Raw genomic sequence first — 26,812 nt, forward strand, 5'->3', positions numbered from 1 at the left:
AATCCACACTAAACATTAAAGAGCAGCAAAGCCAACCGAGGGCAAAAGGGAGGAAGTGATTAAAACTTAATTCAACAGGCCAGGAGAAGAAAACAAATGAAAAGTAAAGAAAGTGGGAAGCATGAAAGTAACAAAAGTAATTTTTTAAATGTGAAAAATACAAAACAAAAAGTAAAAATAAACCAGGAGTAATCAGGAGGTGGTGGCGCACGCCTTTAATCCCAGCACTCTGGAGGCAGAGGCAGTAGGATCTCAGCGAGTTCAAGGCCAGTCTGGTGTATAGAGTGAGTTCCAGGATGATACAGAAATAACCTGTCACACACACAAAAAAAAAGGAGGAGGAAGAGAGAGAGAGAGAGAGAGAGAGAGAGAGAGAGAGAGAGAGAGAGAGAGAGAGAGAGAGAGAGAGAAAGGGAGGGAGGGAGGCAGGGAGGGAGGGAGGGAAGGAGTCAGGGAGAGGGAGGGAGAGAGAGAAGAAGAAGAAGAAGGAGGAGGAGGAGGAGGAGGAGGAGGAGGAGAAGAAGAAGAAGAAGAAGAAGAAGAAGAAGAAGAAGAAGAAGAAGAAGAAGAAGAAGAAGAAGAAGAAGAAGAAGAAGCAGCAGCAGTGTCTTGGTTCAATTGCATATCCTATAGCCCAGTGCTCGGGGGCAGAGATAGGTGGATCCTTGGAGCCTACTGACCAACAAGTCTACTCGACTAAGCAAGTTCCTGGCCATTGGGAGACTTTTTTAAAGATTTCATTTGTATTTATTGTATACGTATGAGTTTTTTGCCTGTGTGTATATGTGCACCATATAAGAGTGGGCCAAAAGAGGGTGTCGGATACCAAGGAACAGGATAGTAATTAATGAGTGTTTTCAATTACCGAGCTATCCCTCCAGCCCATAGAGACTCTCTCCAAAAAGCCAATTGTGGTGGCACGTGTCTTTAATTTCACCTCAGCACTTGTCTGGGCAGAGGTGAGTTCCAGGCCAGCCAGGGCTACACAGTAAGACCCTGTCTCAAAACAAAGCAAAAAGTAGATAGAGAAATGGAGGACACCCAAGGCTGTCCTCTTGTGTCCATACATACATACATACATACATACATACATACATACATACATACATACACACACACACACACAAAACGTAGATACCCCCACATTGCAGTGGGGGGGGTGGGGATCAGGGGGTGGGGCTAAACCCAGTTACTTGTGTGTCCCATGCAAGTACTCTGTCACTGAGATATAAATATCTTGAGCCCTACCATGCAGACATCTTTAACTCAGTAATTCAACTTTGTCATTTACCTCCAAGGCTGCGTACAAATACGTGTGTGCCGGCTTAGCATTGACTTAATTCTAATGGGAAAAATAAATGCAAATCAAGCCTAATGTGTTTGAAAATTGCATAGGTACCATTTAATGCATTTGTATAATAGAATAGAACACAGCTGTTGTTAAAGTTCAGAGCATAACAATATTAAGAGCGATATTATATCATAACAAGTGAAAAAGTAGCAAGCAGTAGGTATGACACAGGCTTGGGATTTATATAAAAATGCATGCGGGGACAGTGGAGAGATGGCTTAGTGTTTAAACAACCTTGCTACTCTTCTAGAGGACCCAAGTTTGTTTTCCAACATCCCCACTGGATGGCTCACAATCACCTGTAACTCCAGCTACAGGGGATCGACACCCTCTTCTGGCCTCCTGCGGCACCTGCACACAGTTGGCAAAGAGAGACATACAGATAAGCACACATACCCATGTGTAAAATAAGCTGGGCAGTGGTGGTGCACACCTTTAATCCCAGCACTGGGGAGGCAGAGGAAGGCCAGAATTTTGAGGCCAGTTTGGTTTGCAGAGTGAGTTCCAAGACAGCCAGTGCTACACAGAGAGACCCAGCAAACAAACAAAGTTAAAATAACACACACACACACACACACACACACACACACACACACACACACACACCACCACCACCACCATGTGATGGAGAAGTATCTCTGTGCTGGGGACAATTTGATTAATTTCTGTTTTATTGTGCTTTTCTGTGTTTTCTAACTTGCCTGAGGTGAGCATATGGTGCCTTGCAATTAACAGAGGAAGCAGTCGTTGTTTCTAAGTAAGTGGTAATGATTCCAGTATACACTCCTTTGTGGTGTCCACAGACTGTGTCTGCAGACCACATTCAGCCTGTGACTTAAGATCCTCTTACATCTTTAAATGGTTAAGGAGAAAATATACATGTATATATATCAAAAAGTATGAAACTTACTTCACTTGAAACCGTGTTTAATTTTATGAGAACCCTGTGAAGGAGGCACTATCGCTCCGCTTTTTAAACGTCTCTTCTATAAAAATTTATTGATTTTCTGTTTTGTGCACATGAAGCTAGGAGGAACACTCGGCTCGCTCCCTCTCCCTCCTCCATGTGGGTCCAGTGATGAAACTCAACGCATTGGGCTTGGCTGCAAGCCCCTTTATCTGCCGGGCCATCTTATCACCCCTTGTTGTAAAAGGAAAGAAAATGGCTGTTTTATTACTTTTATTTATGTATATATGTCTGTGATCTGTGTATGTGGGTGTGGGTGCGCAGACCCTAGAGGAGGGTGTCAGATCTCCTGGAGCTGGAGTGACAGGTGGCTGTGAGTTGCCCGAAGTGGGAGCTGGAGATAGAACTCCTGTCCCTTGCTTAGTAGCTCAGACTGACCGTGAACTACGCACACATCCCCCAGGTTCAAACTCACACCCTCCTGCCTCAGCCTCCCAAATATCTGGGATTGCAGGTGAGGGGCAGCTGACTCAGATCGCTATTACCCATGCTGTAGATGAGGTAAGCGAGACTTCTAGGAAGGTGATTAAAATGATCCCCAATGGCACATTTAATAGATGTTGAGTTTGAATTCAAATCCAAGATACCACCCCAGGGTTTAGGCTCTCAGTTCCCCCAACATAATGGAAGCAGAGGCAGAAAGTGCACTGTGTGACCCCTGTGGGTGGTAACACAACAGACCTCAAAGAAGCTTTGCCGGAAAAAGGAGACCACATTTCTACCATGACAGCAGGGTACACTGACTCTCGGCTTGCAGTTTAGTAAAATGCCTCCCTCCCCAAAAGAATTCCATTCCTTTCCTTGAGAGACCCATATTCCTGAAAATAGTATCCAATATGACTGTGTCTTAAATTTCACCTAGAAAAACATTAAGAACACTGGCTACTTTTCTAGAGACCTAGATTTGGTTTCCAGTATCCACATGGCAGCCATCAACTATCTGTAATGCCAGTTCCGGGGGATCTGACGTCCTCTGCTGGCCTCCACGGGCACCAGGCAGGCACATGATACACACATACACATTATAAAAGGAGAGAAAAAAATGGTCGTTTGTTTTTTCTCATTACATACACATACATGATGACATCCCTATCTCTAGGTCATGGTGCCTAAAATTTTCCAGTACTCATCCCATCTTTCTAGAAAATATTTGCAGAGCTCCTGCTCTAGCGGATGCAGAGCTGAAGGAAGGGGCCGGCGGGATAGAAGCTCCCACACCTGGGACCAGGGCGTACATAATGCTCCCAATGGCTCTCGCCCAAGCTCTTCGGCAAGCTCTTAGTCACGGAGAGGCTGGGTTTCCTTCCTCGTGTTCCATCTATATTTCATCCATTTGCCTCTCACCAAGTGGTAAACACAGAAAAAGACAAAAAACAAATCCAGCTGGCCAAGTATACTACCTCTTAGAAACTGGTAGAGTGCTGGTTCAGAAGGAAATGACTGGACTTTCTTGTATTCAGGAGTCAATTTATCAGTGATTTCTGGTATAAAATAACTGAGGGCAGGCCAGTCCCTCAGCATTTTAGCAATCCTTTTACTCATTGACCAAATATCAGAGAAGCAGCAGTGTAACGAAAGGAGGAGACAGACGGGCGGGCATCAGTGGCCCACAACTTTAATCCCAGCACTCGAGAGGCAGAGACAGGCGGATCTCTGAGTTCCAGGACAGGGTCCAAAACAACACAGAGAAACTCTTCCTCGAGGAGGAGGAGGAGGAGGAGAAGGAGGAGGAGGAGGAGGAGGAGGAGGAGGAGGAGGAGGAGGAGGAGGAGGAGGAGGAGGAGGAGGAGGCAGCTGGAAATACAAAACTACCATGGTGGGGACGGGCAAGGTAGCCAAGCAGCTCCCAGCAATGCCAGCAGGAGTGTGGGGCCACTTACTCACATCTTATTGCACAAGGGAATGGGAATGTATGCACTCAGTCAGCACTTTGCTTTTGAATTCAGCCCAGGACCACATTTAAGGTGTCTTTCCTCAGTTAGTCCTGTCTGGAAAAACTGTGATAGACACACACACAGACACAGACACAGACACAGACACAGATACAAGACACAGACAGAGTCGAGTGTGCACTGATTTGCCCCAACACACACACACACACACACACACACACACACACATACACACACACACACACACAGGTTTCTTAATCCAATCAGGTTGACAGCTAGGATTGAGAATCATAGGAAGTGTAGGTCTGAGCCTGATTCAAACACTGATGGTGAATGGTAAACTCATTTACCACATGCCCTGCCCGTTGGGCAGCAGTCAACCCTCACATCAACCCACAGTATTAGCAGAGTTTCAAAAATAACACAACAGAACACATTCTATAATTATAAATGGTCTTAGCAGAACGCAGGAAACGCATACTAAAACCATGATTCGGTGCCACCACACACCCATTAGAATAGCTGTCATCAAAACGACAGGAAACACCAAGTACAGATAGGCAAGAATGTGAAAAACCCCCAAACCCTCTCATGCTGCTTATCACAATATAAAATACAACATCAGCTACGCTGGTGAACAGTTTGACCCTTTCTTTTTCTTTTTTAGCAATTACATTGATTTGTTTGTTTGTTTATGGGGGAGAGGCATGGAGAGGTCAGAGGGCAGATGGCATGAGTTGGTTCTCTCCTTCTACCACATGGAAGGATGGACCCTCAAATTGCCAGGCTTGGAGGCAAATGCCTTTACCCACTACTGAGCCACCTGGTCAACCCCCTGGAAGTTTCATTAGACAAACATGCATTTAACATGTGACTCAGAAATTTTACTTCTACGTATCTAGACAAAAAGACAGAAAATGTTGCCACAAGAAGACAGCTGTACAAGCAGTCATAAAGCACGGCTCACAATAGCTCCTAGGTGAAAACACTGTTAGTACTCACCAGCAAGTGATACATATCCAGACAGTGGAATCCTACTCACCAATATAAAACAACCAACTACATTATGTTTATTTGTTTTGTTTGAGAAAGGGTTGCATGAAGGCCAGAACTTGCTAGGTGTATCACAGGGATGCTGAATTTCTTTTTGTCTGTTTGTTTGTTTTGGTTTTTGGAGACAAGGTTTCTCTGTGTAGCTCTGGCTATCCTGGAACCTGCTTTGTAAACCAGGATGGCCTTCAACTCAGAGATCCACCTGCCTCTGCCTCCCAAATGCTGGGATGAAAGGCACACAAAAATAAACAAACAAATAAACAAACCAGATGAGATGCCCCACAACTTTAATCCCAGCACCCCTACAGTGAAGACAGAACAGCCAAGAAGCTCTTAGGTCAGCTAGGTGAAGGTATGCGCCCAAGTGAGCATACATGCACGCCACACACACACACACACACACACACACACACACACACACACACACACACACACACACACACGAAGGGAAAGAGAGGGAAGAGGGAAGGGAGAGCAAGAGAGGGAGGGTGGAAGAGACAGAGGGGGAAGGAGGAAGTTCAGGGCCAACCAGGACTACAGAGGAAGTTAAAGGTCACCCTTAGCAAATTAGGCAAGGCTTTGTCTCAAAATTAAAAGGTAAAGGAAAGGGGGTTCCATCCTTAGTACAAAAACAAACAACCCCCAAAACTTTCCAAATTGGGGCCACAGCTCAGCAGAAAGCACTAGGCAATCATACACAGGGTCCTGAAGTCTGTTCCCAGCCAGCAGAAAAGAAGCAAAAGGAGGAACCGCCTCCTGTGTCCCTCTGACCTAGGAAGGGCCATGGCACTGCCCCGGGCTCCTCTCTGGTGGCCATTTTTCCTGAGCAGTTTTCAGAATCCAGCTAGCAGGAAGAAGACCTGTGTTCACATGGCTCCCCTGAAGGAGACTAAAGCTTTAATTAACAACAAAAAAGTGTGTCCGTGTGCATGTGTGTGCGTGAGAGAGAGTATGTGTAAGTGTATGAGAGAGTGTGTGAGGGTATGAGAGAGGATGTGTGTGTATGTGTAGGAGGGTGTGTGTGTATGCATGAGGAGTCAGTTGTCTTACCTTCTACCATATGGGCTTTAGGAAACAAACTCAAGTTGCCTCAGGTTTGGTGGCAGGCAGGGTTACCCACTGAGCCATCTTGCCTGCTCCATTAAAAACAAACAACAACAACAACAACAACAAAAACCACCTATTTTTAAAAAAAATATTCAAGAATCAGGAAACTGATTAATTCCCTTCAAGACATGAAAGCAAAGGTGAAGTCACCTGTTGGGGTGGAGACAGTTATGTGTTACTTGTTATTACTGTTTAATTATTGGTAGTCACTGACTACCTATTAACATCACCACAAGAAAAAAAAAAGAGCTCTGCCTATTGTTCTGAAGTGTGGGGACAGTGCCTTGGGTCCTGTTCATACTAAACACCAACACAAACAAACAAACAAACAAAAAAACACAGCCTGAAAGTGTTTCCATTTCCACTGTGGCTATCCGGAGGGTAGAGCCTTTGTCTAGTATGTACAAGGCCTTGGGTTCCAAGGCCAGGGCCAAAAGAAAGTGGAAGACTTTCAGTGTAACAGGCTGTCTTTAGCATCTTGATGCACAAGGACCACCCTTTCAAGATGAGATACAGTGTAACTGGCCAATGTGGGTACCACCCTTTCGAGATGAGATACAGTGTAACTGGCCAATGTGGGGACCACCCTTTCGAGATGAGACACAGCTTAACCGGCCTAAGTGAGTGACTGCTGGGCTCCATCCTAAATGGGGTATCCGCATTAATATCCAGCACCCCAAGGCACAGGGAACATCACGGAAGAGGGATGAAGAATTTAAGACCCGAGAGTTGAGGAAGAGTTCTGGGAGACAGTGTTCTGGACGGGACATGGCCACCCGACTCGTGAACTCACTGCGGCCATGGCTGACTTGCACAAGGCCAAGCCATCTTTCAGTGGGCAGCATTAATTGGACTCAGTGGGCTCCCAAAAAGAAAAAAGACAAAAGAGGACATGAAAGTGGGAGGGGGATGGGCTGGGGGTGGCATCTGGAGGAAGTGAGAAGGACCTGGGGTTGATACGACCAAGATGCGGTGTGTACAAATATGAAAGTCTGTGCATACATAAAGCTGTCAAAGAATAAGAAAAAGATACTTTAAGGTTTTTTAAATTAAATAAATAGCATAACAAATGTCACTGTGCAGAGGAAATGAGAGTGAGATGTATTAGCTGGGTATGTGGGCTGACATCTGTAATCCTAGCACTTGGAGGACTGAGGCAGGGGGATGACCCAGGAGTTCCAAGTCAGCCAGGGAGTACAGAATCCCTGTCTCAAACCTCCCCCCACAAAAAACAAACGAAAAGGGATGTATAATCATTTCTACATGGCCATTTCAATAAGTACAAAACCAGTGTACTGTTCTTCTCCCCCCCACCCCCAGGAGGGAAAGTCGCTGGGTTTCAATTCTCTGGGCTGTCCAGAGGGTCTCATAGAAGAATGCATGCAAATCACACCAAAGCCCCTGCAAGGAGAGCTATCTAGTCAAGGTAAAGCCAGGGGAGAGTTTTCTGTTTGTGTCATCTGTCAAGAAAATACCAAGGTGTGCTTATAGTTTTCTTTTTCTTTTCTCTTACAAAAAGAATTGTGCTCCTTGAAATGATAGCTTAATAAGTAACCGCAGGGCCTCAAAATGAGCAGATAGACAGACTGACAGCCTGACAGACTAGGAATAAGCTGGCTTCCAAGGGTGTGTCAATCTCATCAGAAGCAAGGTTCTGGGTGACTCTATTATTATTTGGCGTGTGTCTGAGTGCATGGTGTGTGTGTGTGTGTGTGTGTGTGTGTGTGTGTGTGTGTGTGTGTATGTGCGTGGGTGCCTGTATCTCAGAGCATGTGTGGAGGTCAGAGGACAACTTTGAAGATTGTTTCCTACCATTATGTGAGTTCCAGGGATCAAACTGCTTCTTGTCCTCACTAATTAGGGCATGGTAAGATATGTTCCAGTACTATTGGCTCAGCGTGCTCTTTATCAGTATAATAAGATTATAATGAATTTAAGGTCATCTGGAGGGCCAACCTGGCATTTGAATCAGGCAGACACAAACGGTCAGGCAGTCGGTCACCTCCTTCACGTGGGTAGTGATAGCTAGGTGGTCTCCAATTGGAAGCTAGTGGTTAGCAGCCACATCTTTAGCTTCTGTAAGTAAGTGACCTATAAATACAGCCAGAGCAGACAGGATAACACAACAGAATACCTGTAATTTGGGATTTTTAAACTGGTGGCGGCACAAATACAATCTAGTAGTACCTTTGACTTTGGGTGGCAACAAAAGAATTTTTACCAGTAGGTAACAGCTCAGCGTGTGGACCACTTGCATGGGATCAGGAAGCATGGGTCCATGAAGGAGGAGTGAATGAGTTAACAGAGCGAAGGTGTGGTGGGTGAGGATGGACCCCAGAACAGCACAGGAGTCCAGGGAGCATCTCCTACCTACCTACCTTCCTTCCTTCCTTCCTTCCTTCCTTCCTTCCTTCCTTCCTTCCTTCCTCTTTCTTTCGTTCTTTCTTTCTTTCTCAATACTAAACTACTTTTCTTGTTCTAAAATATTCTTGAACACAAAGAATGAACCAGCTTACTCCACCTTGTTCTTCTACCTCTTTTATCATTTTTTGTTGTTGTTGTTTGAGACAGGGTTTTTCTGTATTGTTTTGGAGGCTGTCCTGGAACTCACTCTGTAGACCAGGCTAGCCTTGAACTCACAGAGATCCGCCTGCCTCTGCCTCCCGAGTGCGCCACCAATGCCCGGCCACCTCTCTTATCATTAATTTTTTTAAAAAGGCAAGTGTCTAAAGGCACTTTCTGCCAAGCCTCACAACCTGATTTTGATTCCTGGGATCCACAAGGTAGAAGGAGAGAACTCACTCCTTGTCCTCTGATGACTTCCACAGGTGCACTATGCACACACACACTCACAGAGGCTTATATACAATCATTAGCCAAACATGATGACTTGGGAGGCTGAAGCAGGAGAACACAAATTCTAGGCTAGCCTGGACTACACTGAGACCCTGGCTCAGTGTGAAAAATGAGCAAATAAAGGTCCGGGACACACAGCTCAGTGGCAGGACGCTTGCTTACCACATGCAAGGCTCTGGGTTTGATCCCCAGTGCTGCCAAAAAGCAAAATCTTGGGTCTGGTGTCTGAGGATAGGGCACTGGTCTAGCATGGGCAAGGTGTTTAATCCCTAATGACTGCCCTCTCAAAACAAACAAACAAAAACAAAAAAATACTTAACCAGAAACATGATTATCTCCTTGCTGTACCCCTCCCAGCTCTGTTCTGTGATCGGCCAGGCTAAGCGCACACACATATTCATATTGGCAGTCTAATTCATTTGGACAGAGGAATTTTTTTCCCTCCTCTCTAGGCAGAAAAGGCTCCAGAAAAGGGTGAGCTGTGCTTGACTGGGAAAGTGCTGAAAATGCAGGAACCAAAGCAATCTAAAGGAAGGGACCACCTGTGGCCTCGGGGAGGCGAGAAAAGAAAAACCAGCGAGCCAGAGCTACCTGGAGTCCGCCTGGAACTCGGCTAGCAACCTAAGCCTTCTGCAGCGAATGCCTAGACAATGGCTGCTATTTATGCGCAGTTCCAAAGGCTCCTTGCATCAGAAGGCACCTTAGAATAAAAAACGGCAGCTAATTCTCCCAGTAGCAGAAATCCACTCTCACGGGCAACAAAGCTCCTCTCTGTTATTCAGAAGGAGGATTAAATCCAGTGGGATAAAGGGAACAGTTCGTTGCCAGGTCACCTCGGCAAGGCTGAGCAGAGCGTTCTCATTCCCCACCCCCACCCCCCACACCCCGACTCTAATAAAGGCTCAGTGTGATACAAGGACCGATGGGAACTGGTTCCTTTAAAAAACAAAGCAAACACAACCCCCTTGTCACAATTAACAAGCAAGGTGCTTAATGCTGCTGGAGGACACTGCTTAATGAGTGTAAGGTCCAAGACCCACATTCCAATTTCAAAGGCAGTCCTTTAAAGTGACCGAAGGGTTTCCCAGCCTCTTCTCCTTGCCTAAGAAGCAGCTTGGGTCCCAGGCCTTGGTTTCAGTTCCATTCCCTGTCTCCACCCTGCCCCCATCCCAAGAAAACAACCTGCTGACCACGTGCCCTGCGACAGCTTCTCGGTTCCAAACCTTCCAAAATCCGTATTCCTCCTGAATGACTTGCTTCAGAGGGCTTGCCCATGCATGATCTAAGCTCCGTGTGATCTCTACTTGGAGTTCATGGTGAATTTGAAATCAACTGAAAAGCTCATCTTTTGCAGGGGGGAAGGGGGGGAAACAGGATGGTAACAAATGTAAGGGGCAAGAAACCAAACTGGCTGTGAGTTGATCAGTTTAATAGGATGATGGTTATAATATAGGTTACAATGTAGGTCATCTCATTGTTTAATGTTTGTGTTGTTTATATTTGCATGTTAACCGTCATTATGATCAACATCTAGAAGCTGGGGAGATTGTTTAGTTAGTAAAGTGCTTGCCTGTCAGTCCATCAGCCCAGCAAAACAAATTAGCCTCAAGTTTATCGAGAAACCCTGTCTCAAAAAGTGAGGTAGGGGGGCTGAAGATAGGGCTCCCCTATTAAGAGAATTGGCTGCTCTTCCAGGGGGACCTGGGTTCAGTTCCAGCACCCACATAAGTGGCTCACAGCAATTCATAATTCTAGTTCCAGGGGATCTAAGCACTTTTGAACACTGTAGGAACTGTATGCATGTGGTGAAACACCCATACACATAAAATCAAAATAATAAAATCTTTTTTTAAATGTAGTGAGTGATTGAGGAAGACACATGACATCAACTGCTAGCCTCCATATGGACACACACACACACACACAATACACCAAATAAATAAATCTGGAAATGATCACAGTATCACAAAGATGCCTTACAATCAAGATTTGAAATCAAGCCAGGATCCCCTCTGCCAAGCTAATTGTCTATCTCAGGGCAACTGCCAGCTGCTTTTTGTCCCACTGATGCAACTGTATTCATTTATTCATTTGACATGAAAAGCCCTGGCCAGTCTCCTCAAGGAACTGGCAATGGGTCTGAGGATACAGGTAGACAGATAAATCACCATCCGATAGTGAACGCGATAACCACGGTATAGATGGAGTGGAGACACATGGTGCCCTCTAGGAAAGCAGGGCAATTAAACCTGCCTGGAAAAGCCCAGCTAGGATCAGGTAGGTGGAATTCAAGAGCTAGGCAGGGCTATTTTGGGACAGGGGTACAATTCAGGCAGAAGAAAGAGCATGGGCCCTCCCAAGTGTAGAGGCTAGAAGGTGGTTAGCAAAGGAAGAGAGGAAGAAACAGGGCCAGGCAGGATAGGTGCCCCTGTGAATAAGGAAGGGGCTAGGAATACGGAGCCAAAGAGGCTGGATTTTAGTTCTGCAATCAGGAGCCAGTAAGAGCCATGGTCACTGTGGATCTATGAGGAAGGCGGCAGCGTAGACAGCCTGGAAGTGGAGTTTTGCAACAGACATGAGTCAGGATTGGGGTGAGAGAGGGAGGTACCTGCCTCAGGTGCAAAATTTAAGGGGATCAAATATTGCTTTAATGTATTTTCCCTTTTACTTTCTTTTCTTTCTTTTTTTTTTTGTTTTTGTTTTTTGTTTGTTTTTAAAGAGAGGGTTTCTCTGCATAGCCTTAGCTGTCCTGGAGCTCGCTCTGTAGACCAGGCTGACCTAGAACTCAGAGATCCACCTGCCTCTTACCCCTCCCCCCTCAAGTGCTGGGATTAAAGGTGTGTGCCACCACCACCACCTGGTAATGCAATATTTTTTTAAATATTAAAACAAATGGGGAAAAAAACCATGGACTGGGAAGACAGCTCAGTCAGTAAATCACTTGCTGGTAATTCCAGTGCTAAGGAGATGGAGACAAGTGGGTATCTCAGGCTTGCGGCCAGCCTAGGCTAATCATGAGCTCCAGGCCAATGACGGATAATGACTTAAAGTGGATGACAGTCCAGAGAATGAATCCTGAGGTGGCCTCTGTGTCCACACTTGTACACCTGTGTGCCCACACACCCAGTTACTTAAACATGTATATACACATTCAAAACTGCAAATAACAAAATGAATGACAAATCCACCAGGAAGATAATCTAACTTACAAAGATACACTGTTGCTACTTGTTTAAGCAAACTGTCACATTTTTGGCTTGGAACGCTCCTTAGCTCTTCCCTAGCCCCGTCAGTGGGTTTATGGGGGTTGCCAATGACATGGAGGGCTGGAGTTCTATTTGCGTTCCCACTCGTTTCATGATATAGGAGTCAATTCTGGTGAGTACCTACCTACCTATAGAAGAGCTCATAGTTTTTCTTTGCCTCAGACCCCTTTCTTTGACCTGCCGTGTCAGAGCAACAGATAAATCAATAAATGAGGAAGGAGATCAAAAGTAACAGCAAGAGGTCAGAGGATCTTGATCCAGGAGAAGCCAGAAACACATCTAGGGCTGAAAGGAGAAAGGGCGAACCAGCTCAGAGGGAAGCTCAGGCCTGCTTCAGCATAAGCAGAGCCCTTCCCATCTCAAGGGAGTCACCAAAGGCTTCAGGGACAAAAAGCCCTTCTCCTGTTCTTTAGTACCATTCTGTCCCCTAGTCAATAAGCTCTTGTTTACTAACTAAGTGGAAAGGCACGCACGCGAGCGAGCGCGCACGCGCGCGCGCGCGCGCACACACACACACACACACACACACACACAGGCGTGGTGCAGGTCCCTCTAAACACAGCAGCGCTCTCCAAACAGCAGGGTGCACTGATGAATATTCAAAAGGCCCAACCATTAGCTATGACTAAGACTCCCAAAGTCTAACAAGTTATTTTAGTGACACACTTCTGTCATTTTCCCTTCATCTCGTTTTGCATTCCTAGACAAGGAAGAAGAAGAATTGACGCTCAGCTTTCTGGTCTCAACAGCTATGATTGGATTAGAACAGAGGCTGGCTGGCAAAATTGCTGCTTCCGTCTGAACAAAGGCGCTGTCTTCCAGGTTGCTGGGTCTAATATTCACTGGCTCCCCATTTCCCTTAATCATGAGTTCCACTCCGCGCTAACTTCAGTCTCCCAGGATATGAACCCAACCCCATCTCCATGAAGCATGGCGCGAATGACAGGAAAGTGAGGAGTCACGATGATGAGTCATCAGGTGTGGGAAATGCATTCCAGAGACTGGAAAGCCTTGATGAGTAAGGACCTTGCAGGTCCTGGCATCAGGACATCTTCAGAAAGCCATGCCGCTCTGAGTGGAGGAGTGTAGCAATGGTTAACTGTGGCCCTAGCCAAGCCCAGGAAAGGAGCTATGACTAAACAGGAAACCAGTTACCTCACAGCCTAACGGAAGTAGGAGTGTTCACAGAGCAGGCAGAAGAGCTAGCCTCTGATACGACCTAAGAAACCTCAATATTGTTTATCTTGATTGTTGAGGTTTTTGGCACACAGTTAAGTTTTACACCCAGGGGTAAAAACCTCCTTTGGGTTCCCCTTAAAGGTGTAGGCAGCCTGTGGGCACCTGTATGAAGCCAACAGATACAACTGATCTCAGAAAGATTTTCCTGTTTTCTTTCCACTTGCCTCAGAAGTGCTATGTCCAAACTTAATGCCCACTTGGGCTAGAGAGATGGCTCAGCAGATAAGAGCATATACTGCTCCTTAAGGTGCCAAATTTGGTTCCCAGCATCCTCTTTGGGAGACAACCATGCTGAACTCCAGATCCAGGGAATCTGATGTCCTCTTCTGGCTTCCATGGGCATCTGCAGTCACAGGCACACACACACCACCCCACCACCACTACATACACAATTCAGCTTTTACATAAGTGCTGGAAAGCTTAACTCAGTCTTCATGCTTGCAGGCAAGCATTTTACTGAGTCATCTCCCGAGACCCTACTTTATTTTTTGAGACAAGGTCTGGCCTTGAAACCCAGGCTGGCCTTGAACTCATGATCCCCCTGCCTCCCGCCCCTGGATGCCAGGAAAACAAGCATACATTCCATGCCTGGCTTTGTTTGTTCCTTTACTGGATATTTTCATTTCATTTTTACCATTATCTCTTTCATTGCTCATCACAGAAAAAAGAGATCTTAAGGTCAACACCTGAGATTGTACTCTGACCTTTACACACAGGCTGCACACACATACCCACACTGGTGCACGCACATGTGCACACTCACACACCAATCAACCCGTCAGTCAGCTGATAAATATTCTAGGGACAACACACACATCTAGAATCCCAGCAGTCTGGACGATGAGGCAGGAGTCTGAGAGTTGCGCAGTAGCCTGAACTAGTAAGAGCCTGTCTTAAAAATAACATATAAAGTAAAAATTAAGCATAGTATGTGTGTTCATATCAAAAACACCATGTAGTATACTATACATACAGATATAGCTTTCCACTTGCCTGTGAATGAATGAATAAATGAATGAATGAACTGTGGAGGGGTAATGTGGTATGTCCTCGACCAAATGAGAAAACATATTCATTTCTATGAGAAATTAGCATCCATAAATTATCAGTCTTTCATTTAAAAAAATTATCAGTCTTTCAAACATCTGCCCTAGAGAATGGTCGCTGAGATCTACAACAGAGGTAAAAAAAAAAAAAAAAAAAAAAAAAAAAAGCATTTCCTAGGAGCCAAGGCTGTGGTCGGCACTAGTAGCTAGGGAATGACAAGTCATCCTTTGGTTTCCAAACTTTTGTTTCTGCACATGTAACCATGGAACAGGCATGCCCACAGCAAACACAGTTGCTTTCAACCCTATCCTGGACTGCTTTTATTAACTAAATAGAGTGCTTGATTTAAAAAAAAAATCAACAATAGAAGGCTCATCAATTACACAGGAAAAAGAGCCATGACAGAAAATGATACCTTTTATGTATTCATTTAAACTTTGAACACAGGAGCTGGACACCTGGCTTGGCAGTTAAGAACTGGCTCAGTTCCCAGCACCCACACAGTGGGACGCTACCACAAAGTTCCAGGGGGTCCAGTGCCCTCTAACCTCAGAATTTGAAGTTGGAGCATCGTGGATTCAAGGCTAGCCCAACCACTTCAAGACTGGCGTTGTGGGATATCTGTACACTGTGTGAAGGTGTATTGCTGTGATTGGTGCAATAAAGAGCTGACGGCCAATAGCTACACAGGCAGCAAAGGCGGGACTTAGGGCAAAGAGAGGAAGAGGATAATCAAGGCTCTCAGGGGATGCCAAGGAGACACAGAGGGGAGGGAGTCAGACATACAGAATGAAAGAAAAGTAAAAATCCACATGGTAAAATGTAGATTAATATTATCAGGTTAATTTAAGTTATAAGAGCTAGTGGGACAAGCCTAAGCTATAGGCTAAGCTTTCATAATTAATAATAAGTCTCTGTGTCATTATTTGGGAGCTGGCTGACAGGTGAGAAAAAGATTCAATACAGGCTGAGGCAGAAGTATTACCAAAGTTCAAGTACAGCTTAGGTTACAGAATAAGACCCTGTATCAAAATAAAATAACAGAGCTGGGGGCTGGAGAGATGGTTTAGAGTACTGGCTGCTCTCCCACGGGTCCTGAGTTCAATTCCCAGCAACCACATGGTGATAACAAGATCTATTGTATGCAGGAAGAACACTGTATATGTAATAAAATATTTTTAATGTAAAAATAAATAAATAATAATAGCAGGGCTGGGGGTGTGGCTCAGTTGACCCTTACTTGCCTAGCATGCACCAAACTCCAGCATCACCTATATAAGGCCTGCTGGCACCCATCAGTTATCCCAGCATTCAGGATGTAGAGACAAGAAGATCAGAAGTTCAAGGTCATGTGGACTACATAGGGAATTCAAGGCCAACTGGGCTAGAGAGACACTGCCTTTAAAAAAAAAAGTAAGGGTGGCAAAGAACGTTTAGACTGTTGGATAAATCATAACCATCATCTTGGAACAAAAAGGAAATATGTGAGATTCCCTAACAATAAAACAATAGGAGACAACATATTTTAAGAAACAACAAATTGATACCACTCTGGAAACAAACCTAATAAATTCTCTAGGCATATTAGATGTGTCTTGATCACACAGTATAAACAAACTCAGGGCCCCCTCAACTTAACAGAGTGATGCGTCCTGATGATAAACAAACAGGCCCTTGGTCCCAAGACTAACTGGGAGCTGGCCATGCAATGGTGTAGCTGACCAAACACCAATCCCAAAGACTGGACCACTGTAGGGTTGGAAAGCCCCAAGTCGGACGCTGACCGGCTCTACACAGTGTACACTGTCCTTTGGCCTTGATTCCAATTTAAAAAACAATCAGTACCCATTGCATGTCTAGGCCCAACAAGGACCTCATGTGAACAAGACAAAAGGCCAGGCTTCCTGAGAGATGGATGCCCAACGGGACACAGCCACTGCACCTGAATTTTGCAGCGCAGTTCATCAGTTTAATTAGAACAGAGTGCTTGACCACAATCCTGGATGCTTTCACAGAGCAAGGTGGGGAGAGATCTATCCACCGAGGGTGGACCTCTGCCAGGACTGCAATACAATTACATTCCTGTGGCCAGAGTCTCCCCACACCCGCTTTGAGTACCCAGAAAGAGTAGCAGCAGCTAAACTCTCAGCAGGACTACTCTGCCTGCCAGGGATGAAGCTTTGTGGTCACCTGGTCTCCTAAATGGACCTAATGAACATCTTATAGTTTTTGGTTGTGAGCCTAGCCTTTAACGGCTGAGCCATCTCTCCAGCCCCTAATGAACATCTTAAAAGGAGTATTGAAAGCAGGATGTGGTGAGAACCCGCCTGTAGTCCCTGCAGAGACAAGAGGGTTACAAATTGAAGGCCAGCCTGGGCTAAGGAGTGAGACCCTGTTTCAAATAAATAAGTAAGTAAGTAAATAAGTAAGTAAGCAAATAAATAAATAAATGCAATGTCAGCGGCGGTGTCCCACATTTGTAATCCTAGGAGAAGCAACAAGAGTGCTGTGCTATCATTCAAGGCTGCCCAGGGCCACACAGCAAGACCCTGACCTTAAAAATAGCAGTAATGGGAGACTGGGGAGACAACTCAGTGGGTGAGAACATTTAAGAGGACCTGAGTTCAAATACCCAGCACCTATGTAAAAGCAGAGCACGGTAACCGTCACTGTAACCCCAGTGCTGGAGGATGGGATGGGAAGTAGACAGATCCCAGATGCTTGCTGGACACCTGCCTAGCTGAAACAGTGAGCTGTGGATTTCATGAGAGACCCTGTCACGAAATACAAAGGTGGAGAGAGGGAAGATGCCTGATGTCCTGTGGCCTCACCATGCACACATGTGTGCATACACCCCACACACAACCAGGCAAGGAGTGAGTCTGAACCGTTACTGTGTGTGTATCTAGACACATGTGTGGTGCAACGTAACCACACAGAAAAATAGCAACTGAATGAATCTAACAAAACTCACACGCATCTCAAAGCAGTATTGTAGAGCCCATGGACATTTACAAGGGCCTGTGGAGAAATCAAAATACAGTTGGGCATGGTGTGATAGCCTGCAATCCAGCACCTGGAGGGTTAAAACGGGAGGATCAGGCATTCAGGCCAGCCTCGGCTACACAGAAAGCTCAAAGTCAGCCTGGGCCACATAGAAATTTCAAGATCAGCCTGGACTACATAAAACACTATTTCAAAGGGAAGGGGAGGGGAGAGAAAGGGGAGAATAAAGAAAGAAGGCATAGAGAAAGAAAGCAAGAATGAAAATAAGGTATGATGAACCAGCTTTAAATTACATTGTATTTATTTACTGTGTATCTTTTTAGCCCTAAATACTTTCTTTTGTTGGGGGGGGGCACTCAAGACAGGATATTTTCTGTGTGTAGCCCTAGCTGTCCTGGATCTTGCTCTGTTAGAACAGGCTAGCCTGGAATTCAGAGATCTGCCTGCCTCTGCCTCCTGAGTGCTGGGATTAAAGACGTGCGCCATCACTGCCTGACTAATGCATTCTTTTAGACAACTAATATATGCTGGTAGAGCCGGGAGTGGTGGTGCATATCTACAATTCCAGCACTAAATAAGTGGAGACAGGAGGATCAAGAGAATAGACTACCTTTAGCTCCATACTGGGTTGAAGGCCAGCCTGGGCTACATGAGCTCCTGCTCAAACGCACTTGCACACATGAACACAGCAACAAATGCTAGTAGAATTATTTTTTTTAAAGAAAGAAATCGAGATGGGGGAGGTTGTTTTGATATTGAGGATCACAGGAAATAATGTTCTCAAAACCTGTAATGAAGTTTCTAGAACACAGCAAGTTCACAAAAACACACACGAGACCTTCCTTTTCAGGAACACCCTGCTGGCTTCCTGAGTGCAGCAGATAGCCACACTCCTCTGGGCTAATCCCTTTGGGTGGGTGTGGTGAAGCATGTTAGAACCCATCCAGGCCTGGGAGCTGAGGGCAAGAGCCCTAAATAAAGACACCTGAAATAAACACACAGCCATTGTCCAGACGAAGGAAGAAGGGTTTGTCAGGGCAGTGATACCTTCCTGGTGGATACAGATGCGGGAAATGCATCCCAATGCCTGTGTTTCCATGGGAGGCTGTGCTGAGGGACCAGTGTGTATTAGCCGAGGGGACAGAGATGCACCTGTGTGGACGGCTGGGCTGCAGCCTGCTTTCTTAGCATGCTCTACACACTGTTCAGACACTCATGTTTTACAAATGACCCTGTAACTAAAGAGAAGCACTAGAGGTCTATTTTAAGAGTATCCTTCCCTTATCCTCGCTCACCCTGCTGCTCGATGCCCAAGTCTTCATTAGTATCTCTAGCCAAAACCACAATCTGCAACTGCAGACTCACAGCTGCAAACTTACCAGGGCCATTAAGGAATATTTTCTAAAGTCAAGCCACCCCCTGGCAAGCTAGGACCCTGCTGGACTAAGGGGCAGCAGAGGCTGCCAAGAAATTAAAGGGGGCGGGGGAACGGCATAGAGAGGAAAGCTTGAAGTAAGACTACACAGGGCACTGACAGAAATCTCTGTGGAGCCAGATGTGGTGGGGCATGCCTGTCAAGCACCTAGGACATGAAAACAGGAGACTCAGAAGTTGAAGGCCAGCCTTCATTACATGGGCAGTTCAAGCCCATTCTGGGCCACTGGAGACCCTGTCTCAAACACACACACACACACACACACACACACACACACACACACACACACACACACACACACACAAAACAACAACAACAACAACAAAACCTCACAAAATCAACCAAACAAAAATATCATTAAAGGGACAGTTTAGCATAAAGTAGAAATACATAATGAACTTCCAACAGTAAATCTTGTCTCACAGAGCACCAGGCAGAGTTAATGATCCAGAAAGAGAAAGCCACCCCTGATAAACTTCGCTGCGTTCTTAAGCCTTTTTTAATCATTATTGTTGTGCCTCTATAAGGAAGCTCTTCTTCAGATGTGGAAACTGAGGCACAGAGGGCCAGTGAGATGGCTCAGTGGGTAAAGGCTCTGCTGTCAAGCCTGACGACCTGAGTTCAATCCCTGGGAGCCCTAGGCTGCAAAATAACTGATTGCCAAAAATAATTATCTTCTGATCTACACATGTTTAGAACTGGTGCATGTGTGCACACATGTGAGAGCGAGCAAGCCATCGAGCGAGCAGGCACACACACACACACACACACACACACACACACACACTAAATGTAAACTTAAAAACTCATTGAGGGCTGAGGCTATGGCTCAGCTGGTAGAGTGCATGTGCAGTGCCCTGCATTAACCTCCTCTGCACCAAATGAACCAGATATTATGATAACAACTGGAGTTCAAAGTCATCCTTGACTATGAGAAACTTCAGCTATATGAGATATTGTCGTAAAACACCGAACAACTGGAAATCAACCTCTGTGGTTTTTTTTTGTAAATAATGATACCTATTATCAAACATTTCCCAAACACAGAAAAATGACAAAGAAAATACTTAAAACTCAGCTATGACCCACCCCAGTACTCTGAGGTCATGGATAATGGCTCCTCTAGGCACAGGGCATGCTCTCACTAGCAGCATGCACGGAGTGTCTCTGGATCCTCTACCACAGACAGACACACTCTGAACAGAATGCTGACTCTTGGAGACACTGTGTCACAAGTGAGGGGAAATATCCAAAGCCTAGATGAGCTCCCGGGCATCCACCAGCCTCTCTGATTATGAAGAGGCATGAATTGATTTCCATCCATCCACCTTGCTCACACGAAGGAAGGAATCAATCTTCCATCTTCAAGGCAAGCCTTTGATTCCACCATTAACATTTTCCACAAAGCCTCAATCAAATCAGATTATATGTTTGCCTGGAATTTTGCTGCCAAGTGTTAAATATGATTTATTTTTAGCTGTGGGGGTGATGGGACTTGTGTTAACAGGGCCCCGGTGAGAATAATCAGTTCACAGCCAAGCTGGAGGTGCAGCCTGTGTTCACGTGGAAGGAGGGATGACTGGAGAAGACAAACACCCCGTGTGAGGAGTAATACGAAGAAAGTGTGTGGCACAGCAAAGGAAGAAAGCAACCAATCTCAAAAGGCTGGCCCTGGAGGATTAGCATCCTCTAGCCTGAGTCGAAGGCAAGCCATGCCGTCTCTTTGGGTTAGGGGAAGGGATGTCATCCCCACATCCCCATTAGCTTCGGTTTGCTACAAAGGAGATAGGACTGGATGCGGTGCTTGGAACTCAGAACACAGGAAAAGAAATCTCAAAACGCATACGGAATTGAGCTGTGGTGTAGATGGTACACAGTAGGAACAGGCCAGCTGGTAGAGTGCTTGCCCATCATGCATGATGCTCCGGGTTCCTGCTCTGGCGCCTCCCAAAACCAAGTGCGGCAGAAAGACACCAGCATGAGGGAGGTGGAAGCAGGAGAAAGGGAAGTTCAAAGTTATCCTCAGCCACGTAGTGAGTCTCAGGGCCACCCTGAGATGCATGAGACTGTTGTGAAATATTTGTTTACACTGTGAGATGCGTCTTTGCCAGGGTACCTTCTGATTGGTTTACTAAAGACCTGAACGGCCAGTAGCTAGGTAGGAAGACGTTAGACAGGAGTTCCAGGGACAGAGAGGACTTCCGGGAAGAAGAAAGGCGGATATGCTAGGAGATGCAGAACAAGCAGGGTGTATGTACAGGAGAGATAACAGCCATGAGTCGCGTGGCAGAATATAGATTAATATAAATAGGTTATTTTCAGTTACGAGAGCTAGTTAGAAACAAGCCTAAGCTATAGGCTGAGCTCTCATAATTAATGTGAGGTCTCCATGTTGTTATTTGGGAGCTGGCAGGACAGAAAAGACTTGTTACGTGAGACCCATCTCAGAAATAGTCTCTTTACAAAGGAAAGAGCCAAGGAAATAGTTCAGTAGGAGAGACCTGCTGCCAAGCCTGGTGACCTGAACCCAATGGTAGGAGAGAACCGACACATCCAAGCTGTCCTCTGACCTCCGCATGCAAGCTGAGACTCCAGAGTGGAGGAGAGGGGAACTCGATTAATATCAATGAATTTATCTCAACCAAGACACCATTACTCTTACCCAGATTTAGGAAGAAATGTAAGCTTCTTATATGGAAATTAAGTAAGTCTGTTTTTTTGTTTTGTTTTGTTTTTTTGTGACAGGGTCCCAAGTAGTCCAGGCTAACTTCATGCTCAATACAGTATAGTCCTGGGTTACCCTTAAGTTCCTGACCCTCCTGGGTCCACTTCCCAAATGCTGAGGCTACAGACATGCATCACCACACCTGGATCAAATTCAGTTTTAGAAAAGCACTGTAACACATAAAAACGGAGACTTCTTTTCCCTACACAAACAGAATATATATTCAAATGCATTTCTCCCTCCACTGTGCAACTTTCGTACTCAAGAAAGCAGAAGTTTCTGGCAGTCTATGTAGGCATCAGTTAACTAGGGAGTGTAACTTGGTAGCCTGGAACTCCCTATGTAGACCAGATGGGCCTGGCAGAGATCCCCCTGCCTCTGCCTCCTGAGTGCTTAGAGGTGTGTGCCACCGAGCCCAGGCACTGTTAACTTCATCTTTGCTGAACCAGAATCACCATCCTCTGTAGTTACTCTCGGGCTTTAATTAGGTAGAGCTGTGAGATGCTAACAGAGACCCCTTAAGGGAAAGTTTGTATACCCAAGGTCCTAAGTAAGAAAGAAAGAGCTAGAGAGATGTGATAATCAATAGGGAGGCAGCGGCAGTGAAATTACCACCCAAGCGTTGCAGGCCAACCTGAACTGTGATGGTTTGCCATCTTGATACAACCTAGAGTCACCAGGGAAGACAGACGCGATGAGGCACTGTCTGCAATGGGTTGGCTGAGGGCATATCTATGGGAGAATGCCCCATTGTAGGCAGAACCATTCCCGGGCTGTGGGGATGGGGCTGGGGGTGGAGGTCCTGAACAGCCTAAGGATGGGGGAAAAGAGCTGAGCACAAGAAAGCAAACTGCATTCATTTGTCTCCGCTCTCGGCTTTGAAGTTCCTGCCCTGACTTCACGATAATGGGCTGGAATCTGGATTTATAAGCTGAAATATGACTTTTATCCCCTAAATTGCTTTCTGTCTGGGTATTTTATCACAGAAACAGAAATGAAACTAGACAAGAGACCATATCTGGAGGGGGTGGGGTGATTCTCCTCTCTCTCTAGAGAGGTTTTCCAGTGAGCATGTGCAGAGCTGAAGGGTGTACAGGTTATGTTGGACCAATAGGTGTGAGGTTGATGTTAGACCAGTCTCAGAGGTACTGTGTCTCTCTGGGCTACAAGGAATTCACTCAAAGCTCTTCTATGAAAGAGACTGGACGGATCCCAGAGGCAGACAAATCTCTGTGAGTTCGAGGCCAGCCTGGTCTACAGAACTGAGTTCCAAGACAGGACAGCCAAGGCTACAACAGAAAAACCCTGTCTCGAAAAACCAAAAAGACTCTGATGTTCGAAACCAAAGGGCTTGCCCCAGAGCAGCACAGAAGCTGACCACATGTGGCCTGTGCCACAAAGTCCTGGCTGGATGACAGAGAATCAGCCCTGCTTTTGAGAGAACCATGGAAACCCTCGTCCTTCTTTTAGCAACTTTCTCTTCTACATCCTTGTCCACCAAACCACTGAATGGTAAACCCACAAAGACATGCCTGGGAATGCACACACCCTCCTCGGACACAGGTAAACCATGGAGGTTAGACATAGCGGTAATCCAGTTCACCGTTCTACAGGAACGGTGACTGCTGGGTGAAGTCCCAGGGGTGTTCCCCGCAAATATCACCTTCCCAGGGTCAAGGTCATACTTGAAGATCCAGAGAATCTGGGGGGGGGCGCTCCTTATCTGTAGGTTCAAGTCTACAGATTCGGCCATTCAAAGGTGGGAAATATTTTTTTTAATGTGTCAGAGTACCAGGCGGAGGTGGCACGTGTTTTTAATACCAGCATTCAGAAGACAGAGGTAGGCAGACTCTGTGAGTTCAAGGCCAGCCAGGGCTACACAAAGAAACTGTGTCTTGAGGGAGGATGGAGGAGTGTCAGGGGACCAGGGACTAGGGAGATGGCTCAGCTGATAAACCACAATCCATGCAAACGGCCAGATGAGGTGGCACAGCTATGAACCTAGCACTCCTGCTTCAAGATGGAAGAGGGAAATGGGAGACCCACCTGGAGTATGTAAAACTGCAGAAACCAAGGAAGAGTTCTTGCCTCAACGAGGCCGGGGGAGAAAATCCACTCCTGAAGGTTGCCTCAGACCTCTGTACACATGCTGTGGCACACACAGCAATTACAAGAGAAACAAATGGTGTCAAGGCTAAGGAAATCATGCAGCAGCGAAAGTGCTCCTTCATGCAAGCAAGACCAGAGCTAGGATGTACCGCATCCACCTTAACACCAGCTGCATACACATGTGTGCACATACAATAAGCATGCAAACACACACTCACATGCACGCACACTTAAAAGAAAAGGTGTTACTATAACCATTTACAGATGGATGCAGAGAAGAATACAGACAAGGAGGCCCCGCGCCTTGCCTGGGCAGCACAGAAGTGCCAGTCCTGCTGGTGGAGGTGTGGGTGAGCCAACCCCAAAGTTGTAAGCCTGGGAGAGATGTCCCTGTTGTTCACCTGGCATTTGCAGGGGAAGATGCCCTCCCTCCTAACCCCCACTCCTTCACCCACCAATGCCTGAGGCAGGTGGGAGACAGGGCCCTGAGGTCATAAGAGCAGGAGAGCTGCCCTTGCCCCTCACCAGCCGCCCTGAGAGAGTGGCCCTTACACCAGGCCTGGACAACACAATAGAGCTGGCCCTAAAGTGTGGAGAACTGAACCTGAGGATGTGAAATTGGGGGAACTGGCCCCGCTCCTTGCTCGTCACTGCAAGAGGTGAACCAGCCAGGGCAATGCAGGAGAGAGAGCTCACCCTGGTAGTGAGGACAAGGGAGAGCTGACCAACCCTGCAACTAGCAACAACAGGATAAACCAAGAGGAGTTCCAGTTAGAGCCCAGCATCAATATTATAGCAGAAACCAGAGGCCTTGAGCCAGACTGACTCTTTGCAATGAACACTTGCAAGTAAAAATACATGGATAAAAGGGTTTACTGTGTCACATTACAGCTTTCGTGATGATTTTTTTTCTTTTTTTTTTCTCTTAAATTTTATTTTATTTCATTTTGGGGAGGAGATTGCAAGGGCAGAGGGAGGATACGAAGAGATGGGGGAAGTGGATGGGATGCAGACACATGATGTGAAAGACACAAAAAAGAAGAAACCACACAAGGAGTTTGAGCATCCTCAGAGCATGGGGCCCTCAGAGGCCTTCAGATACCAGAGGGATAATTTTATTGCCACCAGTACATTATACTAGTACTTGTAAGCACAATCAGAGCAAAGACCTTACCCAATTTATATTAAATGATCTGAAAGCCCAACTCAAATCTTAATGCCATCCTGACAATATCTCTGTTAAACACAGCCCTGTTTGGGGGGGGGGGGCTCTAGAACCAATCTGCCACAAAACAGCTTCGGAGGTAATGACACAGACGGCTGACTCACCAGCCAGCTAGCACTCCTCCATGAAGAATCAATGGACTTTATTCCACACATCAAAAGAGTTAGCAGTTTTGCAGGAATACAATTAAAGCATAGCTCTTCCCTACTTAACTCTTCCTCAAACTGAAATGTTTAAAGATTGGGGGTGAAGAGACGGCACTGTAGGTAAAGTGGTTACAAGCACGGGAACCCGAGCTCAGGTTCCCAGAACCATGCTCAAAGAAAGAAAGAAAGAAAGAAAGAAAGAAAGAAAGAAAGAAAGAAAGAAAGGAAGGAAGGAAGGAAGGAAGGAAGGAAGGAAGGAAGGAAGGAAGGAAGAAAGAAAGAAAGAAAGAAAGAAAGAAAGAAAGAAAGAAAGAAAGAGAAAGTAGCAGTGGTGGTGGCGGCTCACTTTAATCCCAGCACACAGGAGGCAGAGGCAGGCAGATCTCTGTGAGTTGGAGGCCAGCCTGGTCTACAGAGTGAGTTCCAAGACAGCCAAGGCTACACACAGAATAACCCTGTCTTAAAAAAAGCAAAAATAAGGAAGACAAAAGGAAGATAACAGCATAGACCTTTGGCACGCACACACACACACACACACACACACACACACACACACATTTTTTTTTACAAACTCAGCCTGTCGCCCTGATCCCCCAGCCCTGCACACTGGCCATTAAACAATGCCAAAGTGTGCGACCTGTTCTCGCTGGGACACGCTTGGGACGTGGCCTTTGGCTTTCCCGCTGCCACTCCCTTTACACTTCGGTGGTGGAGATTGGCACAAGCTCTCTTCAGGGGACGTGGTGGAAGCCTTGCTGGTGACAGTCAGGGTTGAGTCATACTTCCTGCAAGTTACACCAGCTCACCTTGCCCGAGCTCTGAGGGTTCACAGTTCCTTGGCTCATCTCTCACGCTGCGAGTCTTAACCTGAGGTCATTTCCTGTTGGCCTCATGTGTCACCCACTTGTAGAATTGGACTCTTCGCTATTATTTCTGGAAGGCTTCTAGTTTGCCTTGGCCCAGTCAGACTACACACCCATTAAGGAAGGACCTGCTGGCTCGCTCACCACTGTCCTGACAGAACCTGATCAATAGCCATGAGGTAGATGGACACTCCATTTCAAGGCATGGCAAAATTAAGGTAATTTCCCTACCATTGAAAGATGGGGCTTTATGTATTTCATATAAAGCAATTTAAGAATAGTCATAGTCTGGGCAGGGATGCCCATCAGGTGGTACTACCTGGCTTTTCCCCAACACCACTGAAAAAAGGGGAATTGGCATCATCTGGGTGTAGTGGCACACGCTTTTTGTCTGAGGACTTGGGAGGCAGAGGCAGGTGGATTTCTGAGAGTCGGTGTACATAGTGAGACCCTGTCTTAAAAAGTTACCATCCTCTCTTCCGTAGTCCTCGGCACTGGGTGAAGGCATCATTCTATGCATAGGGG

The 26,812-nt window shown here is 46.1% G+C and overlaps 1 protein-coding gene across 3 annotated transcripts in view; it reads right to left on the bottom strand.

Moving 5' to 3' along the window:
* Positions 1 to 26,812, bottom strand: part of Pitpnc1 (phosphatidylinositol transfer protein cytoplasmic 1) — a 269,963-nt gene that overhangs the window by 202,221 nt on the left and 40,930 nt on the right. Inside the window, exon 1 of one of the 3 annotated variants that reach the window (XM_021227137.2) lies at positions 10,409 to 10,520. The exons of 1 other annotated variant lie outside the window; for it this stretch is intronic. In XM_021227137.2, coding sequence (XP_021082796.1) covers positions 10,409 to 10,501 — 93 coding nt within the window. In that variant the 5' untranslated portion in view covers positions 10,502 to 10,520. Of the gene's footprint in view, positions 1 to 10,408; positions 10,521 to 26,812 lie in introns of those variants that run through there. One more of the 3 variants, XM_021227138.2, reaches the window with a different exon arrangement.

This window comes from Mesocricetus auratus, unplaced genomic scaffold, assembly GCF_017639785.1.
Source record: "Mesocricetus auratus isolate SY011 unplaced genomic scaffold, BCM_Maur_2.0 Super-Scaffold_100007, whole genome shotgun sequence".
NCBI classification, from domain to species: domain Eukaryota; kingdom Metazoa; phylum Chordata; class Mammalia; order Rodentia; family Cricetidae; genus Mesocricetus; species Mesocricetus auratus.